Source organism: Labeo rohita, chromosome 12 (assembly GCF_022985175.1).
Source record: "Labeo rohita strain BAU-BD-2019 chromosome 12, IGBB_LRoh.1.0, whole genome shotgun sequence".
Classification (NCBI taxonomy): domain Eukaryota; kingdom Metazoa; phylum Chordata; class Actinopteri; order Cypriniformes; family Cyprinidae; genus Labeo; species Labeo rohita.
The window spans coordinates 13,680,373-13,699,475 of NC_066880.1; the positions used below are offsets into that span (position 1 = coordinate 13,680,373).

At 38.0% G+C, this 19,103-nt stretch overlaps 1 protein-coding gene across 1 annotated transcript in view; it reads left to right on the forward strand.

Annotated features, from left to right (window-relative positions):
* Positions 1-910: 910 nt before the first annotated feature.
* Positions 911-19,103, forward strand: part of zeb1b (zinc finger E-box binding homeobox 1b) — an 80,312-nt gene continuing 62,119 nt past the window's right edge. The window contains exon 1 of the mRNA XM_051124233.1: positions 911-1,336. Coding sequence (XP_050980190.1) covers positions 1,279-1,336 — 58 coding nt within the window. The 5' untranslated portion in view covers positions 911-1,278. The remainder of the gene's footprint in view (positions 1,337-19,103) is intronic.

The following is a 19,103-nucleotide window of genomic DNA, read 5'->3' on the forward strand; positions in this document are numbered from 1 at the left end:
TTTATCTAAAATAGAAAACTTCTGTAAAGTTATAAATGTCTTTATCATCACTTTTGATTCATTTAAAGCATCCTTGCTAAATAAAATATTTATTTCTATAATTTTTTTAAAAAATCAGCATAGACTTCTAGCTTTTGAATGGTACAGTGTATAACGTTACAAAAGCTTTTTTTTTTCAAATAATGTTGATTTTGGATCATTTCTATTCATCACTTTGGATCTTTCTACTCATCAAAAAAATAAAAAATACTCAACTGTTTTAAATATTGATAATAATAAAAATAATAAATAATCATTGAATAGCAAATCAGCATATTAGAATGATTTCTGAAGGATCATGTGAAACTGAAGACTGGAGTAGTGATGCTGAAAATTTTGCTTTGATCACAGGAATAAATAACATTTTACATTAAAAAATTACAATATTACTATTTTCCCTGTACTTTGGAATAATCCTGTACAAATAAATGCAGGCTTGGTGAGCAGAAGAGAATTCTTAAAAAAAAAAAAACATTAAAAATCTTACTGTTCAAAAACGTGTAGTGTATATTTTTAGTACTATTAAATAAATAAATAAATAAGGTAAAATAATTAATATTAAATATTTTTTAGACCTTAGGTTTAACTGCAGATGTTGATTTTAATAAAACTACCCCTTATAAATGTTCATTAGAGTAAAAAGTGACAACCAGCCAGTGCCCCCTCTATGAAAAGTTACTGTCTAATTGTTGCTGCGACTAGTTTTATGACAAGCCGTTTTGTGCCTCATCATGAATGAGAAAAAGTGTGTGAATGCGTGTGTGTGTTAACGCGTGTGCGCGCGCGCGCCATAAACAGGTGCACGAGTCAAACTTTCCCCGCCCCCACCCTAACTGTAAAAAAACAACATATCGTCAAGCTCGATTCAGGTTGAATGTTTACCGTTGCGCTTTTCTGTACGATGGGCTTGGAAATGTTTGTTTTGTCCAGACACTCGTGTTCCTTTTGAACTGTCAATCAAAATAGATTTCCCTCTCCCTGTACATGGACAGGTTGATCAGTGACCGTTTCGGACAGGCAGCAGCGCCACAGGGAGCGTGTGGTGTGAGGGGCGGGAGTTGGCCGGAGACGGGGGTCTGAGCGCCAGAGAGAGAGGTATAGGAGCCAGAAGGTAATGTCGTAAAGCCGAGTGTCGTAAACCAGGTGCAGGGAGGGGAGGTGGAGTAGAAGGGAGGGAGGGGAGGTGTGGGGGCGAGAGGAGGTGACTCTCCAGCAGCATTTAGACACAGCGAAAGGATCATGGCGGATGGCCCCAGGTGTAAGCGCAGAAAGCAGGCGAACCCGAGGAGGACAAACGGTGAGTAAAAACCCTTCGCTTTGCTTGGCGTCGGCTGTTTTCATTCAACTCTGGACTCCGGGCCGCTGGCAGAACTTCTCGAGCCCCACAAAGTGCTGGAAAGTAGCGCCGTGTTATAGCCCCTATCTGGTGTACCGTTATACCTGCCGCGCTCGCGACTCTCTCACCGCCTAGCGGTGCACAGCGCGAACGCGGACCGTTATACGCAGCCAGTCCCATACAAGCGACTCTCGCTTTTGTTTCCCCTTTTATTTCTCCAAGCCCTGAGTTCACTTCATAAAGCTTTTGGATTTGAACACAATCCATTCTGTTTGAATCCGACATTCCTGCTGTGGGATTTTCCTCTTTAGATCCGAACGAATTGAAACTTATTTTCTCGCTCAAAATGTACCTGTTTGGTCCGATGCGGGTGATTTGGTTTCACATGAATCACTTTGAGCGATTGAAGTGGTGGAAACGCTTTCGTAAATACATGTTTGGGAACAGAGCGGTGGCTTGAGAGGATTTTGTCTTATTTTCGTTAACAACAAACTTTGATATATCTGCAATGGGCTGTTCCGCTGTCTGCGTGGTAGCAGGTAGCTAGCGAGCTAGCAGAATCCTAAGAATAACCTCTGATATGTGAACATTTTACAGTGGTATTTAGGAGTACATGGCTTTACATCGGCGATGTGACAGTTTGGCTAGTTTCAGCTAGCTACAAGTCGCACTTTTGTCATATAGCTCTTAAGAAACTGCCCTGATAACAGCAGCACGCTGCTCTCTGCTGCATTGGAAAACAGGGGCATGTGTGCAGTTCGCGCTTATGTTTGACAGGAAAGTTTCTTCTTGAACTCCGATTGAAGTTTACAAAGCAAAAAATAACGCTGTGTTTATGTAACAGTCCTGCCAGTCTAGGCGTCCCCGCGGGATCGGGGCTCAGAGAGCTCTGGAGCACGATGCCAGTTAAAGCAACCTGTTTGTGCAGCCAGCCTGCCACATTTCTAGTTGGGTGGTAACGCTGAAGAGAAAAGGAAAGGAATCCGAAGGGCTGTCTGCTGCTAGAACAACTGCTGCAGCCTATATAAGGAATGCGTATACATCCCGAGCAGCGCAGAGAATCCTGATAAATCGCCATGCTGCTGCAGCTGGACTTACTGCACTGACAGTTTATTTGTTTTGGGGACTTTATGCATCCGCTTCGCAATGCACGTCCGTAACTGTGTAGGTTTCGGGGTTGCGTGTGCTAAATAACTTAGAATCGTACTTGCGATCTGCTCTTCTGAATCACGATTTGTGTCCAGAGTAGTTTTACGATTGTGAGAAATGCAATGCGTGCTTTACTTCTCGCTCGCGCGCGTCAAATAGAGAATATAACTTGAAAATACTTCCAAAACATTTTCATCCGTAGACAAGCAGACCAAAAGTGCACGTTCCTCATTTCGTCGGCTCATCCGTTATATTAAATGTCTTTTTTCTGAAGAGACGAGTGGAGAAAGACACTTTTCCCCAGGCTGACGCCATGCGCGCTCCATGTAGCGGTTCTCTCAGCGTGCGCGTGTGTGAGCGACCTGTAAATATGTGCCTACCTGATCGGAGGGAGGATAAAAATGTCACTTAGGTTTTTCATAAATGCCATTTGACCATCTCGCTATTGCTACCTGAACTTGCTGACAAGGAAGGAGCCTCTTTTTTCTCTTTCTGAGATACGTTGTCTCATTTTGAAAGCAGACGGGAGGCGTTTCTCGTGCGTTGCAGCAAATGTCAACTTGTGCAGGTATAAAACAAGATGTATGTGTAGTGTTTTTCGCATGCTTTCTCACTCTCAGCTGCTGTTGTCGTTTGTTTTTAACTGCAGAAAGGATGGGTGCCTGTTATCGTTCGGTTTTCCATAGCGCTTACTCTTAAAAGCATCGCTACAGTGCAAAGAGCATCCTCGGTACTTATAGGTGCTGGAGCATCGCTCATAATCTTTTTTTCCGTGCGGTAAAAGCATAGGCGTGTTCTGAAATTGTTTCGAAACCTAGAATGATTTTACTCCGTGATTCTGAGGGTCATTTTGCAGCGCTTTTCTGCGGTGTTGGGTTCATATAAGTGCTTTGTCATAGGGCGTTTGGCACTGCTCACCGCACTGCAGGTATCTGAACGCGGAGACGCACCTGAGCAGTGCAACAGCACCTGCTTTACTTATTTTATCATGTCTAGCACCTTTTATCATATGTAGATATAGCTTTAGATGACATGCCATTATAAACTCAGTCATTCTGTGCTAAATAAAACTTGTTTTATCATTTCACTCTTAATCATATAAAACCGTGTTTGCGCATACATAACTTTATTCATCTATAAAGGCACGCAGGCGCTTTATCCGCCCTGACCGTTAATTATCTAAAGTCACGGGCTGACCTCGGAGCGCACCCACCGAGTATCAGCGCTCCCGGTGCGTGATGAACGCTCCCTGGCTGTGTGCGTCCCTGCGTCATTAACATAAGCCCCTCCCCCTTTGCACCCCCGCTAGGAGTGTTGATCAGACCGTGCATAATTGGAATGTGGCCGCCTGAGTGCTTCGCCGTTTGGTGTAAAGGCCAACAGTAAATGTTCACCGAAGGCAAACTGTCTTCTAGATGGATTCACCTTGTGTTTACCAGACGTACCTTCACTTTAATTACCATAATCAAGATGAATGGAATGTTTTTAATTTCAACTCACTTACTTTAAAACTATTCTGAATCAGCCACGGAAGACTTAAACACTAGTATCTTGTAAAGTTGTGTGATATGAACGGCACTAAACTGTATGTTCATAACATCTTCAGCTCTAATTACAATTCACACAACCTTCACCAGCTTAACAATCACACATAATTAAAATCTCCCCCTTAGGTCTTTTACGAAGTTGCTCTTATCAGAAGCCTGATTGTTGGGAACATTGCTGTCCTGATAAAAAAACACATGGAGACATGTTGCAGCAATGTGACTTACGGTTACAAATAAGCATAAATGTAAATAGTTTAAAATGCAAAAGCAAACAAAAGTAGCTGAGTTTAGAAACAATAATAATTACCAAACACTCTATTTTAAACATTCTTTTTCTCTGTCACATTGGAAGGTTATGGGTCATCCAGTGTTGCCAAGTCTGTGGTTTTCCCACGGAATCAGGCTACTTTAATACTTTTGCCTTGGGTTATTTTTCATGTCTGTGGGTTGAAGTGACCCAAATAATATAATATTTAGCCACTAGAATGCACATTTTACCAGAGGAACCCCGTCAAAAAAACGTGTATTTTACCCTCTGGAATTTTTTACTGTGGGACATCCCTCTAAACGCCATTGGGCTAGTTTTGAGTAGCAATTGAGTGGGCTTTGTTGTGAAAACCTGGCAACCCCTGGGGTATCTCAGGTATCAAAAAGTCAGTTGTTTGAGAACTGTAAAATGTTAAGGCCTGTTTACACCAAGGACTATTATAAAGACAATGATTAAGATATAGTTCTAAAAATCATTCTCAATATTAATAGCAGAGTCCACACCACAGCTATAACAATAAAGGCAAGAAACGATATAATTGAAATCACTTTCAAAACGTTTTTTTTTTTTTTTTTTTTCAACTAATGAATGATAAAAACATTGACAGCCAATCAATTAATACTACTGTCACATGCTTGAGAATTTAAGGTGGCAGACAATATCTGTTCGGTGGTGTGGACACTAATGTAGTTATCTTTATAATTATCATTCTTGGTGTGAACAGGTCTTTAATTAGTCATATGACTTGCATTTCCAGATTAGTGTGAGTCAAAGCAGTAATTATGGCAATATCTACACCATTCTACTAAACTTATTTTTGGCTGTCAATGAAATGTTCTTGATTCTCACTTATGAGTCATATTGCAGTAATATACGTTCATTGGAGCTTCTGTAAAGGTTACAGTGGCTTTTCACACAGGGACTGAGGGGGAAGGTGAAGATTTTCCCCTGGTGCTGAAGTTTTTACCAGACACTTTGAGCATATGACAGCAGCACTTCACCGTCAGGTGAAAAATCTGTGACGTGCATGTTGCTTTGACTAAAGGCAGGGTGTTAACCTCCGAGATGAGCTGTTGGGCAGGTGAAAAATGTTTTACAAGCTAGAGAATTCATTAGTTCTCTCTGACTCTTTACCCTGTGGGCCTACCCTGAAAACAAAATACGCTGAATTCTATAGAGATACAGAAAAATGTAAATTCTCTTTCATTTTTGTGTAATTCTGTACTAAACTTGAAGCCCGGGGAACAACCCACAGATTTGGACTCTCCGTCTTGGATTGGAATGCTAAATAGTCAACAGTTTTTCAAACTATTTAAAGCTGTCTCAGGTGAAGCTATCTGCAGAATGTGAGGAAGGTGAACTGTGTCTAAACATCTTGAAAGCTGTGTGGCTGTGGAGTACAACCTTAATCAATCTTACTTAAAAGCACACCTTGCTTATATCACCAACGGCTCAAAGGCCGACGGAGAGCTTCTCGAGTATGTCGCTGAGACCTTGTGAACTTCTATTGATAGAGCTAAGATGCTGCTTGAACTGTGCGCCACTGTGTCTTTTTTTTCACCTTTTCACGTGGGACTCGTTCTAACGACGTTCCCGGCCACTTGGGGTTCTCGTGGCACGTAACATGAAGGCAACCAGGGGCTTGAGCTGTAAACGTGAAGGTGCTAATAGTCCGCAAGACGACAGGTGTTGTTCACAGGGCAGCTCTCCTTCTGTCCCTTCCTCCTTTGGCTCTCTCTGAGAGTACTGGAGGGCAATTTGAAACCTCCCAGTTTGGGAATAGAGGAATGTGGCTGACCGGTATTAGCATGGCTAAGAAAATAAACATGGCAGCGGCTGTTGGGCGTGCTGTGCTTTGTAGTGGCTTTCTAAAATGGAGGTTACGTTTCAAAAGAACTTTAGCGAGGCTGTATTTTTATTCCGAGACATTTTAGGAGAAGGATTTACACCTCTGAAATGAGCAGAACCCACAAGTTTGCATGCGTTATTACAAGTACGCCCAGTGAATGATGAGAAATATTTAGCTTGTTTACTGTCATTACCTTTGGAGAGCTATGGCCAACGTCAGGCTACTGCCAGCTCTGTGATAAAATGGGTGTAGCGGAATTTATTTGGCTGATAAAACTTTAATTACTGCGCTGGGCTATTTCCACACCCCGTACCAGACTTTCTAGGGTTTAAAGCAATAAACACACATGCTTGTTTTTCTCTTACTCATGCACATTAAGTTGACACTTTATAGTTAGGAAATTGTGCAGTATTTTTTGAATGCATTTGTTTTTCTGTAGGTATGTGTGCCGCTAGGGCATTTTAAAAGCCATCTGCTAACATTTAAGGTCTCTCCCTGGTGCGCGAGGTTCAGCCGAGGAGGAAATTTTCATTTATCCATCATGCTTTCGATGACTTCCTCCAAAAGTCCATCTGAAATGCTCTCGTCTCCGTCCCTCTCCTCTCCTCCTTTGACCCGTTCTCTAAGACACAGTAGCAGGGTGATGTTTAGTGACCTCTGCCATGGGCGCCCATGCATTGCCTCAAGTATGACTTCACTTTCCCCCCCTGTGCCATTGTGAGGCGTCCAGCGTAACAAATTGGCTGTGTGTTAAAGCCCCCAACACACACACACACAAATACACACTCTGTGAATAGATCTCTAGGTAACAAAGCTCAGAAGCAGCCCTTGTTTTTTTCCGTCTTACCCCCCATTCCCTTTCAGTTTGCCCCCTGTGTGCAGGTCACATGGGGGAGGGATTTGTTGAAGATGGGGGTCAGTGTTTTGGAGGCCTGCTGAGGTGACAGTGAAGGACTGTTGTAAACTGGCAAGATAGCTCCTCTTCTCTCCCTTCCTGTGCTTTGCATAACAAACATGGCTTCCTTCTTGTCAAGGGCCGGTGTGTGAATGTGCGTTTAAGCATGTGAAAAACACTGTATGTGACTGAGAACTTGTAGACAGAATGTGGTGGTGTATTTCTAGTCGATTGAGGTCCGGTGTGTGTTTTCTCTTTCATTGTACACATTTGTTCGCTTCTCTTTAGAAGGGTCAGAGTAGGAAATTGGCCCTTTTGTTTTGTTGATTAGGTGAATGAAAAAGAAAAAAAGGGAAATGGGACTCACTTATAGGCAATAGTATAGCCACTCAGGCCTTAGTACTACATACAACATGACAATACACACAACTTCATGAATCATGTGTAATGTGACTTTACTTTACAGTCTTCAGTGTCACATGATCCTTCAGAAATTGTTATAATATGTGACTCTGGACCACGAAACCAGTCATAAGGGTAAATATTTTGAAATTGAGATTTATATGTCATCTGAAAGTTGATGTATGAAGGATCGGACAATATCTGAAAATCTGGAATCTGAGAGTGCAAAAAAATCTAAATATTGAGAAAATCGCCTTTAAAGTTGTCCAAATGAAGTTCTCAGAAATTAAGTTTTGATATTTTTACGGTAGGACGTTTACAAAATATCTTAATGGAACATGATCTTTACTTAATACCCTAATGATTTTTGGCATAAAGGAAAAATCGATAATTTTAACCCATACAATGTATTTTTGGCTATTGCTAAAAATATACCCATGCAATTTGTGACTGGATTTGTGGTCCAGGGTCACATATGTTGATTTGGTGCTCAAGAAACATTATTATCAATGTTGCAAACAGCTGTGCTGCTTAATATTTTTTCATTCATTTTTTATTCATTGCTAAATTGAAAGTTTAAAAGAACAGCACTTATTCAAAATTAAAACCTTTTGTAAAGTTAGAAATGTTTACAAAACTTTACCATCACATTTGATCAAATCAATGCATCCTTGCTGGATAGAAGTATTTATTTCTAAAAAATAAATAAATAAAAGTCTTAAATGGTGTTTCTGAGTAAAACTGAATTTTCAATAGGAAATAAATTAGGGTGGAACTTTTTTTTTATTTTAAACTTTAAATGAATAAATCAAGATTTGATTAGATTTAATTGGATTGACATCGCTGAGTAATATTTTTGGGTTAAATACAACCCAGCGGCTGAGTTAAATGTTTAACCCAAACTTCTAGGTAGTTTTATTTAACTCAACTATTGTTTAAAAATTACAATATGGCCGGCTTAAAATGAACCCAAAATAGGCTGTGAATAAAAATTGGACACATAGATGCATTAGAAGTAATCAAAAGATGAACATTTATTAATAAGCAATTAAAAAAATATTTAATTATTATTTATTCAACTTAATAATAAATGTTCATTTATTGAACATATTAATAAATGTTAATTTTCAACTTATTTTGGGATCATTTTAAGCAAGAAGCAAGCTGGGTTTGTCCATGTTTTTATTCCAGCATTTTTTAGAGTGTTGGTTATGCTAGCAAAAATTTCATTTCAGAGGTGAAAATGTTTTTTCTTTAGAAAAATGTGCACTGTTTAGTTATTTTACAAATCGCTATTGATATTTATAGTAAATAATGTCAATTTTAGCCTCACTTTGTCTTTAAGAAGAATTCTTAACACATTCATCCTGTATCCGGTAAAGAACCGAGTCCGTACACGTTTCATTTCAGGTGCTGCTTAATTCCTGCGGCCCTGTCCAAATTTGGCTCTCAGCAAACAGCCCTCCAAACATCTCTGTGCTTTTACAAACGGGGATTAATGATCGGCCCGGTCACCGGTCCCACGGAAGGAGAGGAAGCATTACTCCTAAAGAAAAACCTTCTCTTTATTTCTGTCTCCTTCATCTCTCCCTCGTTTTCATTCTCCTCAGAAGAGCCCAGGTTTCATGAACCCCCTTTTTAGCCGTGCACGGTTGTACTTTATTGGTTGGTTTGTGTGTGTGTATTTGTGTGTGTGTGTGTGTGCATGCTTAAGTGAGCTATTGTGTTTTAAAGCTTGAGCGAGGGGGAGAAAAGGGGTTTTGCTACCTATGCAGCGGGCCACTATCGGGCATAGAGGGGCTTAGCGGCAGAAGAAAAGGACTATTGAAAGAGTGCAGAGAGGGAGGGAACACTCTTTCTCCCGCTGCCTGTGGGAAACTACTGCCCATGCGGAGACACTCATTTACATATGACCCATTCTCCTCCGGGAGGAAGATGAGATGTGGAGGAATCCTTGTCTCTCTGCGTGTCAGTGCGTAGGTGGAGCGTTTGTCGCTTGTGATGGAGAGGTGTGACGGAGGAACAAGTGTTACAGCGAATGGGTGTCAACAGCGCTGGGCCGTGGACTAAAATATCCTAAAGGTGTCTGGACGGTGAGAGTGACACGTACACACTCATGGTCAAAAATGCATCTCAGTAATACTTAAACAAGTTCATATCACATGAACCCACACACTAGCACAGTTACAGCTCAGCCCTGGAATAGCAACAGCCAGTTAGGATCATTCACAAGTATTGTGCTGTCTGGACCCAGCAGCACACATTCCACAACAAGTGTGTGTGTGTGTGTGTTTCCTATCAGTCTTATTTTTCTGCTGTATGTCACTGTGTTGTGTTGATCTCATCTAATAGAGTGTGTATGAAATAGATTCTCTGGAGATAAACACTTCTTCCGCAGATCTCTTGTCAGTGTGAGTCATATGAACAGGTGTGTGAGGTGTATGACCTCATCTAATACAATCATCTATCCCAGCGTGTGTGTGTGCAGGCATAGTGGGAAGGTCGCTGCCACATCACACAGGAAATTAAGACTTCACCCCCTCCTTTCTCCACTGCTTTACTCTTTGGGGATATTATGTTTGTGTGTACACCTGTCCAAAAGACTCCGATCGGAGCCTGACAACTTAAGTGGCGTGCTCTTCGGGGATAAGCCTACGAGTTTGTCTCTATGTGCACCTGTTAGGGTTTCATCAGTGCACCTGAGAATATGAGTTCTCGTAATTGGCTTGTGTGGGGGGTAATTTTGTGCGTGTGTTGTGCTGATATGTTTATTGTTTTTAATAATATGACTTGGGACATCTCTTAAGGGCTAGGATAGTCATTGGCATCTCTCTCCGTCTCTTTATCTCTCTCTGTCGTGCATCTCCATAACAAAGTTTGTGTTTAAGTGTTGACACAACATAGGCCTGCTGGACTTTTCCTAGAGTCTGTTTTCAGTAGATTGTGGTGTAATCTAGTAGTTAAAGATCTGGGCCGGTAACCAAAAGGTTGTAAGCTCAAATCTCCGAGGAACGATCTCATGAACGAACACCATTGTGCTCTGGAGCGAGCCACTTAACCTTAGGTTTCTCCAGGTGGATTGTTTCTGTAACTAAAGGTGCTATTACAGCAGGTTTCAGAGTTTTTGATGCCAAGGAGGACTCCTAAATATAATGATTCCCTTGTGAGGGATCACCTCACTAAAATATAAATGCAGCTATATGTTTTCATGAATGGATCCTTTTCACATTAAACTTTTATAGTGGTAAATGGAAATTACAACAATATAATTTTAGCTTTTTCCAAATGCAAAAGAAAAAAAATCCATGATACGTTTCTATGATTTTGCAAAAAATAAAACAACTGATTAACTACTTCTCTGTAATAATGCCAAAGTAAGGAAACACAAATTATAGTGTAAGTTCATTACATTTTTAAAAATGCAAATATTAAAAACATTACTATATTTAATATTTAATAACTGTGGAAACATGTCATCAAATTCTGTGAAAAGGGTCCATAAAGACTAATTTATTTTTCTAAAGAAATGTTATACATGTTATAAAACAACAAAATTAAATGTTTCCTAAATGGAGTTAGCTTTAACATTTATTGTTCATTGTACTAAAGCAAATTACATTTTACCTGGAAAATATTTGTTATTTTTTTACTTTTTAGTTTCAGAGTGTAACGGAGATACTTTTGGAGCAAACAAAAAAAAAAAAAAAAAAAAAAATTACAGAGCAGTTTACAGATTTTAGTATGGAAGCCCATTTCCACCACTGAATTAAAATAAAGGTAATTGTGATTTTTTTCCCTCAAAATTCAGACTCAAAATTGACTTTTTTTTCATGCACTTCTGACGTTTTTTCTCAGAATCTTAGTTTATATCTTGTAATTCTTACTTTTTTTCTTACAATTGCATCGTTATATCTCGCAATTTTGACTTACTTTCTTGCATTTCTGACTTTCGTCAGAACTGTGAGATATGAACGTGCAAATCTAAGTTATACAGTCCAATTCTGAAGGGAAAAAAAACAATATATTCTGAAAATTGTGAATTTATATCTCAGATATAACCTCGCAATTGCGTGTTATAAAGTCACAATTTACACAATTACAAGTTTACATCTCACAATTCTGACTTTATAACTTGCAATCAAAGGTTATATAACAATTCTGAGAAAAAGTAACGTCAGAAGTGCAAGAAAAAAAAGTCAACTTTGAGTCTGAATTATGTGTTTATATTTCTCATTTCTGACATTGTCAGAACTGTGAGAAATAAACAATTGCAAGCAATAGTCTAATTCTGAGGGGAAAAAGGACCGGTATGATCTCAAAATTGTAAATTTGTATCTCACAGTTGTGAGATATAAACTCGCAATTGCATTTTATAAAGTCAGAATTGAGATATAAACATGCATTTCTGAGAAAAAAGTCAGAATTTTGAGTTTATATCTTGCAATTCTGATTCAGAATTGCAACTTTCTTAGAAATGTTTAAATCATGCAGTACTGACTTTATTAATCGCAACTGCGAGTTTGTGTCACACAATTCTAAAAAAAGTCAGAATTGCAAGATGCAAACTTGCAATTGCAAGAAAAAGGTCAGAATTGCGAGATAAAAAGTGGCAATCACCTTTTTTATTTTTTTATTCATTGGCGGAAATGTGTCACAGAGATGGGTATGTAATCTGTCATGTTATAGTGATTTAAAAAACAACCTAAAAAATTTTACATGGTGTAAATCTATTTTGTTCTTTTCACTGTACAATACGGACATAGCAAAGGATGAGCAATGGAAGTCTTATCACCGCCCAGAGTGTTTTTTCTTATCTTCACCCCCTGTGTATAAAGAACCTCAGCTAAAAGCGAAAAGCTGTATTTTTCATTTCTTTAATCTTAGCAGCTTCACGCTCACATCCAATCCCATCATCCCCATATTGCATCCATAATAGGCAACAACCTGCAATATCTCCTGATTGATCCACAAGGCACGCCGGTCTCTCCTGCACAGAAACAGCTCCTAAAGAGCATCAACACACCTTCAGCCGTCACCGTTCCTTTTTCAACATTTGCAACCCTGTTGCATCAGAAAGCGAAATTACAGCTAGAAGTAATGCATCCTCATTTAATGCTTTCAGCCCTTATCGCATCAAAACAATGCTAAGAAGATAATGATGAATATGCCGTATACTTTTATCAGCTCGTAGGCCCGCGCGGCCTTATGAATACAGCTCTTATGCTGGCGAGCGGCTGCACTGATAAGGTGATCTATCAAAGTGATGTATGAAATGTCAGGGATGCTGGGAGGCAGCGTGAGATCTCTGTTCTCGGAGGTTCTGAGGAGCTCTGCGAGGGTTTGATGCGTTATGATTTGAGGGGGTACTCGTAATGCGTCTCTATCCACGGCCCCCTGGAGATGTGTGTATGTGTGTGTCCTTGTCCATCTGAACTCCCTAGAGAAGTGATTGTATAAGTAGGATGTTAGGTCACACGATGAGTGTGTGTATTAGTCACATTGAGAAAGGCTTTCCGCCAGAGCGGTCGTCAAGACTGGTAAACATCTAAAAAGATGCGATGGGGAAAAAGTGTACCCTGTGCAAAAACACAGAAAAAAATGCTGATTTAGCCATACGTATACAGGAAGAAGTGGTCTGTAATTTATTAATGTGACGTATTACAGCCTCTCGTATGTTAAATATAATAAAACAAGATGCTGTCACCCCAATTAAAATGCTTCTCAGGGGTCTATCCGATTTGTTAAACATGCCTGTGTGTGTGTGTTGGCAGAAAGGCTTGTCATGTAATGATAAATATGTTTAAGCGGTGTTTAGTAAGCTGTTTGTTTCTGTTCTCCAGCTCCATATGTTTGCCTCAGGTCCCTACAGGTTTCCTCTGATGTCATCTGTCCATGTGCTAAATGGCATCCCGGGAATTTCTCACCTCCGCTAGTAATAATTATCCTGGGGTCCCGCGCGAGGCTGAGGGGATGTCATTGCAACATTTCCTTTTAAAACCACCCTAATGTGAACCAGATTTGGCTCCGCGCTCTCTCTGTACGTGATCCGGACATCTTTTAAGCGGTGATCGTTCACCTCTGCTGGTGCTGTCAGACTCCCCCACCCCTCCTCTCTCTGTCTGCACCTGGCACCTGATGGTATCAAAGCCTCCCACTACATGTTACAGCCAATCACAGCGCAAGGAGTGGTATCCCTCCTGTATTTGCAGTACACAGTATTTGGCCTTGCCAAGTTTACCTGATAGTTACCTGATACTGAACTGGGGTTAGACATCAAGAGCAAATAAATGTCTTGTGTAATAATCTTGCTCCGTGCCTTCATCTGATTGGTGGTTCATTTGTACAAAGTTAAACCGAAACCTAATTTATGTTTATAATATGATGCATTTCTGAGTGATTTTATCCATTGGGAATTGATTGGATTGGGGCAGAGCAGTTTATTCCTTTTTGATTGAAGATTACAAACATTTTTATTCGGAATAACAATCATGCATAGTGTGCATTCAGATGTTTTTGGTCAATTTTAGTGGAAATGAATTAATCGGACAGCATTCAGGTACTAATGTGTGTTTTTTTGTTCTTTGTGTGTGTTAGCTGTGCTGACGGAGATGCTCTCTGTCCAAACTGGCAGATTAAAGTCCACCTGTCCTGATTCAGGTGTTTGCAGTCAAAACAAACGCTGACCTTGCTATGTTCACCTGTGCGCTGTGTTTACCTGGTTACAACACTGACAAGAAGTGATGACTGAACTTGGGTCCAAATATCGGCAGCAAATAGGAAAGTTATTCTTCAGTTTATTTTTTCTATTTTTGCACTTCACATGAAGAGCATGTTTATGTTTTCATTTTTGCATTTTATTTTTTTTTACTCCTTTTTAATGGTTAAATTAATCAAAAAATCAATTAAAATCAATTAAATTTATTAAAAGTTTACAAAAATGACATTTTTAGTGGCCTATAACATTTTTTTTTTTTTTCTCATATTCTGTTTTATTGTTACCAAATTCCATTTAAGCCTTTAAGCATTTAAATTAGTGCTGTCACTATTAATCACATTCAAAATAAAAGATTTTGTTTACATAATATGGTGTATACTGTGTATCGTTATTATGTATATTTAAATACACACACATACAGTATACATTTTGAAAATATTTACATGTATTTACATTTATATTCATAACATATAACATCAATTTATTAAAGATTTTAACAAAAATTACATTTTTAGTGGCCTATAAAATGTTTGATTTTTTTCCTCGCATTCTGTTTTGTTACCAAATTCCATTTAAGCATTTAAGCATTTAAATTAGTGATGTCAAACGATTAATCACATTCAAAATAAAAGATTTTGTTTACATAATATGGTGTATGCTGTGTATATTTATTATTTATATTTAAATGCACACACATACAGTATACATTTTGAAAATATTTACATGTATTTACATTTATATTCATATAAAATATAACATTCATTTATTAAAAGTTAAAAAAAAAATGTTAGTGGCCTATAAAATATGTTTATATATTTAGAAAATATTTACATGTATTTACATTTATATTCATATAATTGATATTATATATAAATATTTTTAATATATAAACAACATATACATGCATTTGTGTATTTATATATACATAATAACAGTACACACACATATTTTATGTAAACAAAAACTTCTTTTGGATGCAATTAATCTTGATTAATTGTTTGACAGCACTAATTTAAATGCATAAAAACTTAATTTATTAATTTATTTTTTCCCCCTCCAGAAATTGTGTGTTAGGTACATATTTTTTTCCCTGTTTTTTTCCTGAAGGCATAAAACAGTAATTTGTCTTTTAATCAAATGAATATTAAATCTCTTTATACTTTGGCAAACAAAGGGGTTTACTATTAAAAGCAAACGAAACAGCGCGTCTGCGCCATTCATTTACACAGAGACACAATACATGCAGGATTCATATTTAAATAGTCTTTCTGTGGTTTAATATTGTGACTCAACATTGTGACTCAAATTAAGTGTACTGACCTGCTTTTGATTCATTCGAACTTTGACATTTCCGTAAAATTCTGTGTTTTACAGTAAATTCCATTTTTATTACTGGATTCCATGATTCCGTCACATTCTTGCTGGAATTTTTACAGCATTTGCATGTACAGCATGTATATTTTAGAAATTATTTTTTTAAAAAGATGAATAAATGCAGTAATCAATGCTATTTATTGTTAGTTCATAATTCCTAATGCATTCGTTAATGATAATACATTTAACCTCATTGTAAAACGTTTTTTAGTTTTATTGTTTTCCAATATTCTTGCACTCAACTGCATGTTTCATACTTAAAAACTCCCTGGGTCCACTTAGCACACTTTTCGGCACACTTTCATAATGTGTTTGAAAACGTTGTTAGACCTTTTTGTTCTCACAATGCTTTCACAGTTCTTCTGCAAGTCCCAGCTTCCCTGAACAAATCCACTACTCTTTTTCAATGTCCTTTAATGTTCCCGGCCTCCCTTAACACTTAAATAACATAATCACAGTGCTTTCACAACATTTTCCCTGCTCTCACAGAGTACGGCAGCTGCCGCTCGACTCCCCGTCCAACTACAGCAGGTGCTGCAGGCTCACAGGAATTCCGCTACACGTCTCATAAATAACACCTGACAAAAGAGAGAGAGACAGAGAGAGAGGAGACATGGTACCTTTGATGATTTGGAGTGAAAGACTTCAGCAGACATGGAGTCTGAATTACTTTGCTTTTAAAATACGGGGAAAAGAAGCAGGTCAGCGAGGCAGAGGAAAGGAACAAGGCTGTTAAAATTGCGCAAATGGGATGATGCACGAGGGTGTGTCTGCATAGAGAGAAAGAAAAAAAAAAGATTGGACATTGACTGTGTCCAAAACCGTAGGCAGCTGTCCTGTTGCTGTCCATTTAGCCAATGACTACACAGCAGTGTTTTTGTATAAAGTCAACTCTTAAGGAAACGGCTTTCAAAAAAGCTTCCAAAAAAGTCACAGTGTAATGCAAAGAGATAGCCAAGCACGCATTCAATGAATTAAATGTGTATTTAATTTTATTTCTCAAAAGAAATTGAATCAAAAGTACTTTTTTTTTTAGACTGAGACTGAGAAAGTCAATGGAAGAAATGTCTTCCACATATAGTTTCAATTTATCAGTTGCCTTTATTTGTCCCTATGAGCTCACCAGCTCACTGAGAAACAAAGACAGTATGCGCTCACCTTCAGACTGAAAAAAACAACATTGTTTTCATAATCTGCCAATTTTGTATTTTATCATGTGCCCATTTTTCTCGCTCCCTTTAAATCAAGCTTTTAAGCTTGGTATTAACTGAAAGCATGGAGGTCACAAAAAGGATTTTTTTTAAATAAAAGGCAAATGGATGTGTTTGGTTAATGGATGCAGACGAGAACATGAAAGAGTGCTCGTGAATTCAAATCAAATAGCGGGGAGGGCATTGTTCTGTTCTCTAGGAGTTTATAATTCCATAAAAGAAAAGCGGGCGACTGTGTTAATTGCGCTGTTAAAAGCTGCTAACGTCGTCAGGAATGACATTGAATGAGTGTCTCAAAAAGTGGCGGGGTAATAATTAAGAAGTGCGCATTAATCAGGTTAGATTGGGCATGAATAGACATGTGTAAAGTGATTAATTGAATCATTACTGTGGTCCTCTACCCCTGTTTTGCTTTTCTCAGAGGTTATTTACAAAAGCCTGAAGTTACTGATGCTTGGACGTGGCATATTTTTAGCTAAATGAATCAGTTCATCAATCTGTCTGTAAACTCATCCTTTGTTGATGGTACCAGCTGGGATCACACTCTGATGGGAATCTTAATTTCTGTTTGAACATGTAAGCTAGTGATAGTGATTGTATTTCTCACACAAATAGAGAATCAGCCATGCATGTAGATGCACATTTCGTGAAATATTATTAGCATTTAAAACAACTGTTTTCTATTTTAATATGTTTTAAAATATAATTTATTCTTTTGATGGCAAAGCTGAATTTTCAGCAGCCATTAGTCTAATCACGTTCCTTCAGAAATCATTCTAATATGTTGATTTAGTGCTCAAAATACTGAATTTATTTGAAATAGAGATCTTTTTTTTAACAATACAGAAGTCTTACTTTGATGTCACCATTTTCTGACCACCAACTTTTGAATAGTAGAAAATACACTTCAAGTCAAAAGTTCACATACACATTGCAGAATCTGCAAAATGTTAATTATTTTACCAAAATAAGAGGGATCATACAAAATGCATGTTGTTTTTTATTTATTACTGACCTGAATAAGATATTTCACATAAAAGACGTTTACATATAGTTCACAAAATAATAGGTAAAAATAATAGAATAATAAATTGTTGTTACCTGAATGATCCACAGCTGTTTTTTTTTTTTTTTTTTTCTTTTTTTTTTGTATAGTGATAGTTGCTTACTGCCCGTTGTTCTTCAGAAAAATCCTTCAGGTCCCACAAATATATTTATGTGTTTGAATCCTTTCCAACAATGACTGTATGATTTTGAGATCCATCTTTTCACACTGAGGACAACTGAGGGACTCATATGCAACTATTACAGAAGGTTCAAACACTCACTGATTCATCAGAAGGAAAAACTATGCATTAAGACCCGGGGGGTGAAAACTTTTGAACAGAATGAAGATGTGTACATTTTTCTTATTTTGCCTAAATATCATATTTTTTTCATTTAGTACTGCCCTGCAGAAGCTACAGAAGAAACTTGCATGTTTCCCAGAAGACAATATAAGTTAAATTTACCCTGATCTTCAAATGTAAAAAGTTTTCACCCCCTGGCTCTTAATACATGATGTTTCCTTCTGAAGCATCAGTGAGCGTTTGAACCTTCTGTAATAGTTGCATATGAGTCCCTCAGTTGTCCTCAGTGTGAAAAGGTGGATCTCAAAATCATACAGTCATTGTTGGAAACTGTTCAAATACATAAAAAATGAATTTGTAGGACCTGAAGGATTTTTCTGAAGAACAGCGGGCAGTTTAACTGTTCAGGACAAACAAGGGACTCATGAACACAGTATTAAGAGTCAAGTGTATGTAAACTTTTGAATTTTTTTATAAATTCAACTATTATTTTCTCTTGTGGACTATATGTAAACATCTTTTATGTAAAATATCTTATTCAGATCAGTACTAAATAAAAAATAACATGCATTTTGTATGATCCCTCTTATTTTGGTAAAAGAATTCACATTTTGCATGTAAACTTTTGATTTTAACTGTATATGTTGTATGGTCCAGACCTAAGACCCAAACATACCCTAGACGACTAGTCTGTTCCTACTTTGAGTGACCCCCATCCAGGCCAATGCAAACAAAACCAGGAAGAGACAAAGACAGATTACTTACCCAGGATGCACAGCCCCAAGGTCCTGCCCCCTCAACAACACAAAGTAACAAAAAACCAAAACAAAACAAACAAGGAAGTGCATGTAACTTTAGGATAAGTGTGTGATTGCTTCAAACATGACAGTGGATTTAGACTTTTAACACTGCTTAAGTTCAATTATTATTTCATTATTAATCGAATCAGACTGTCTCTCTCACAAACAC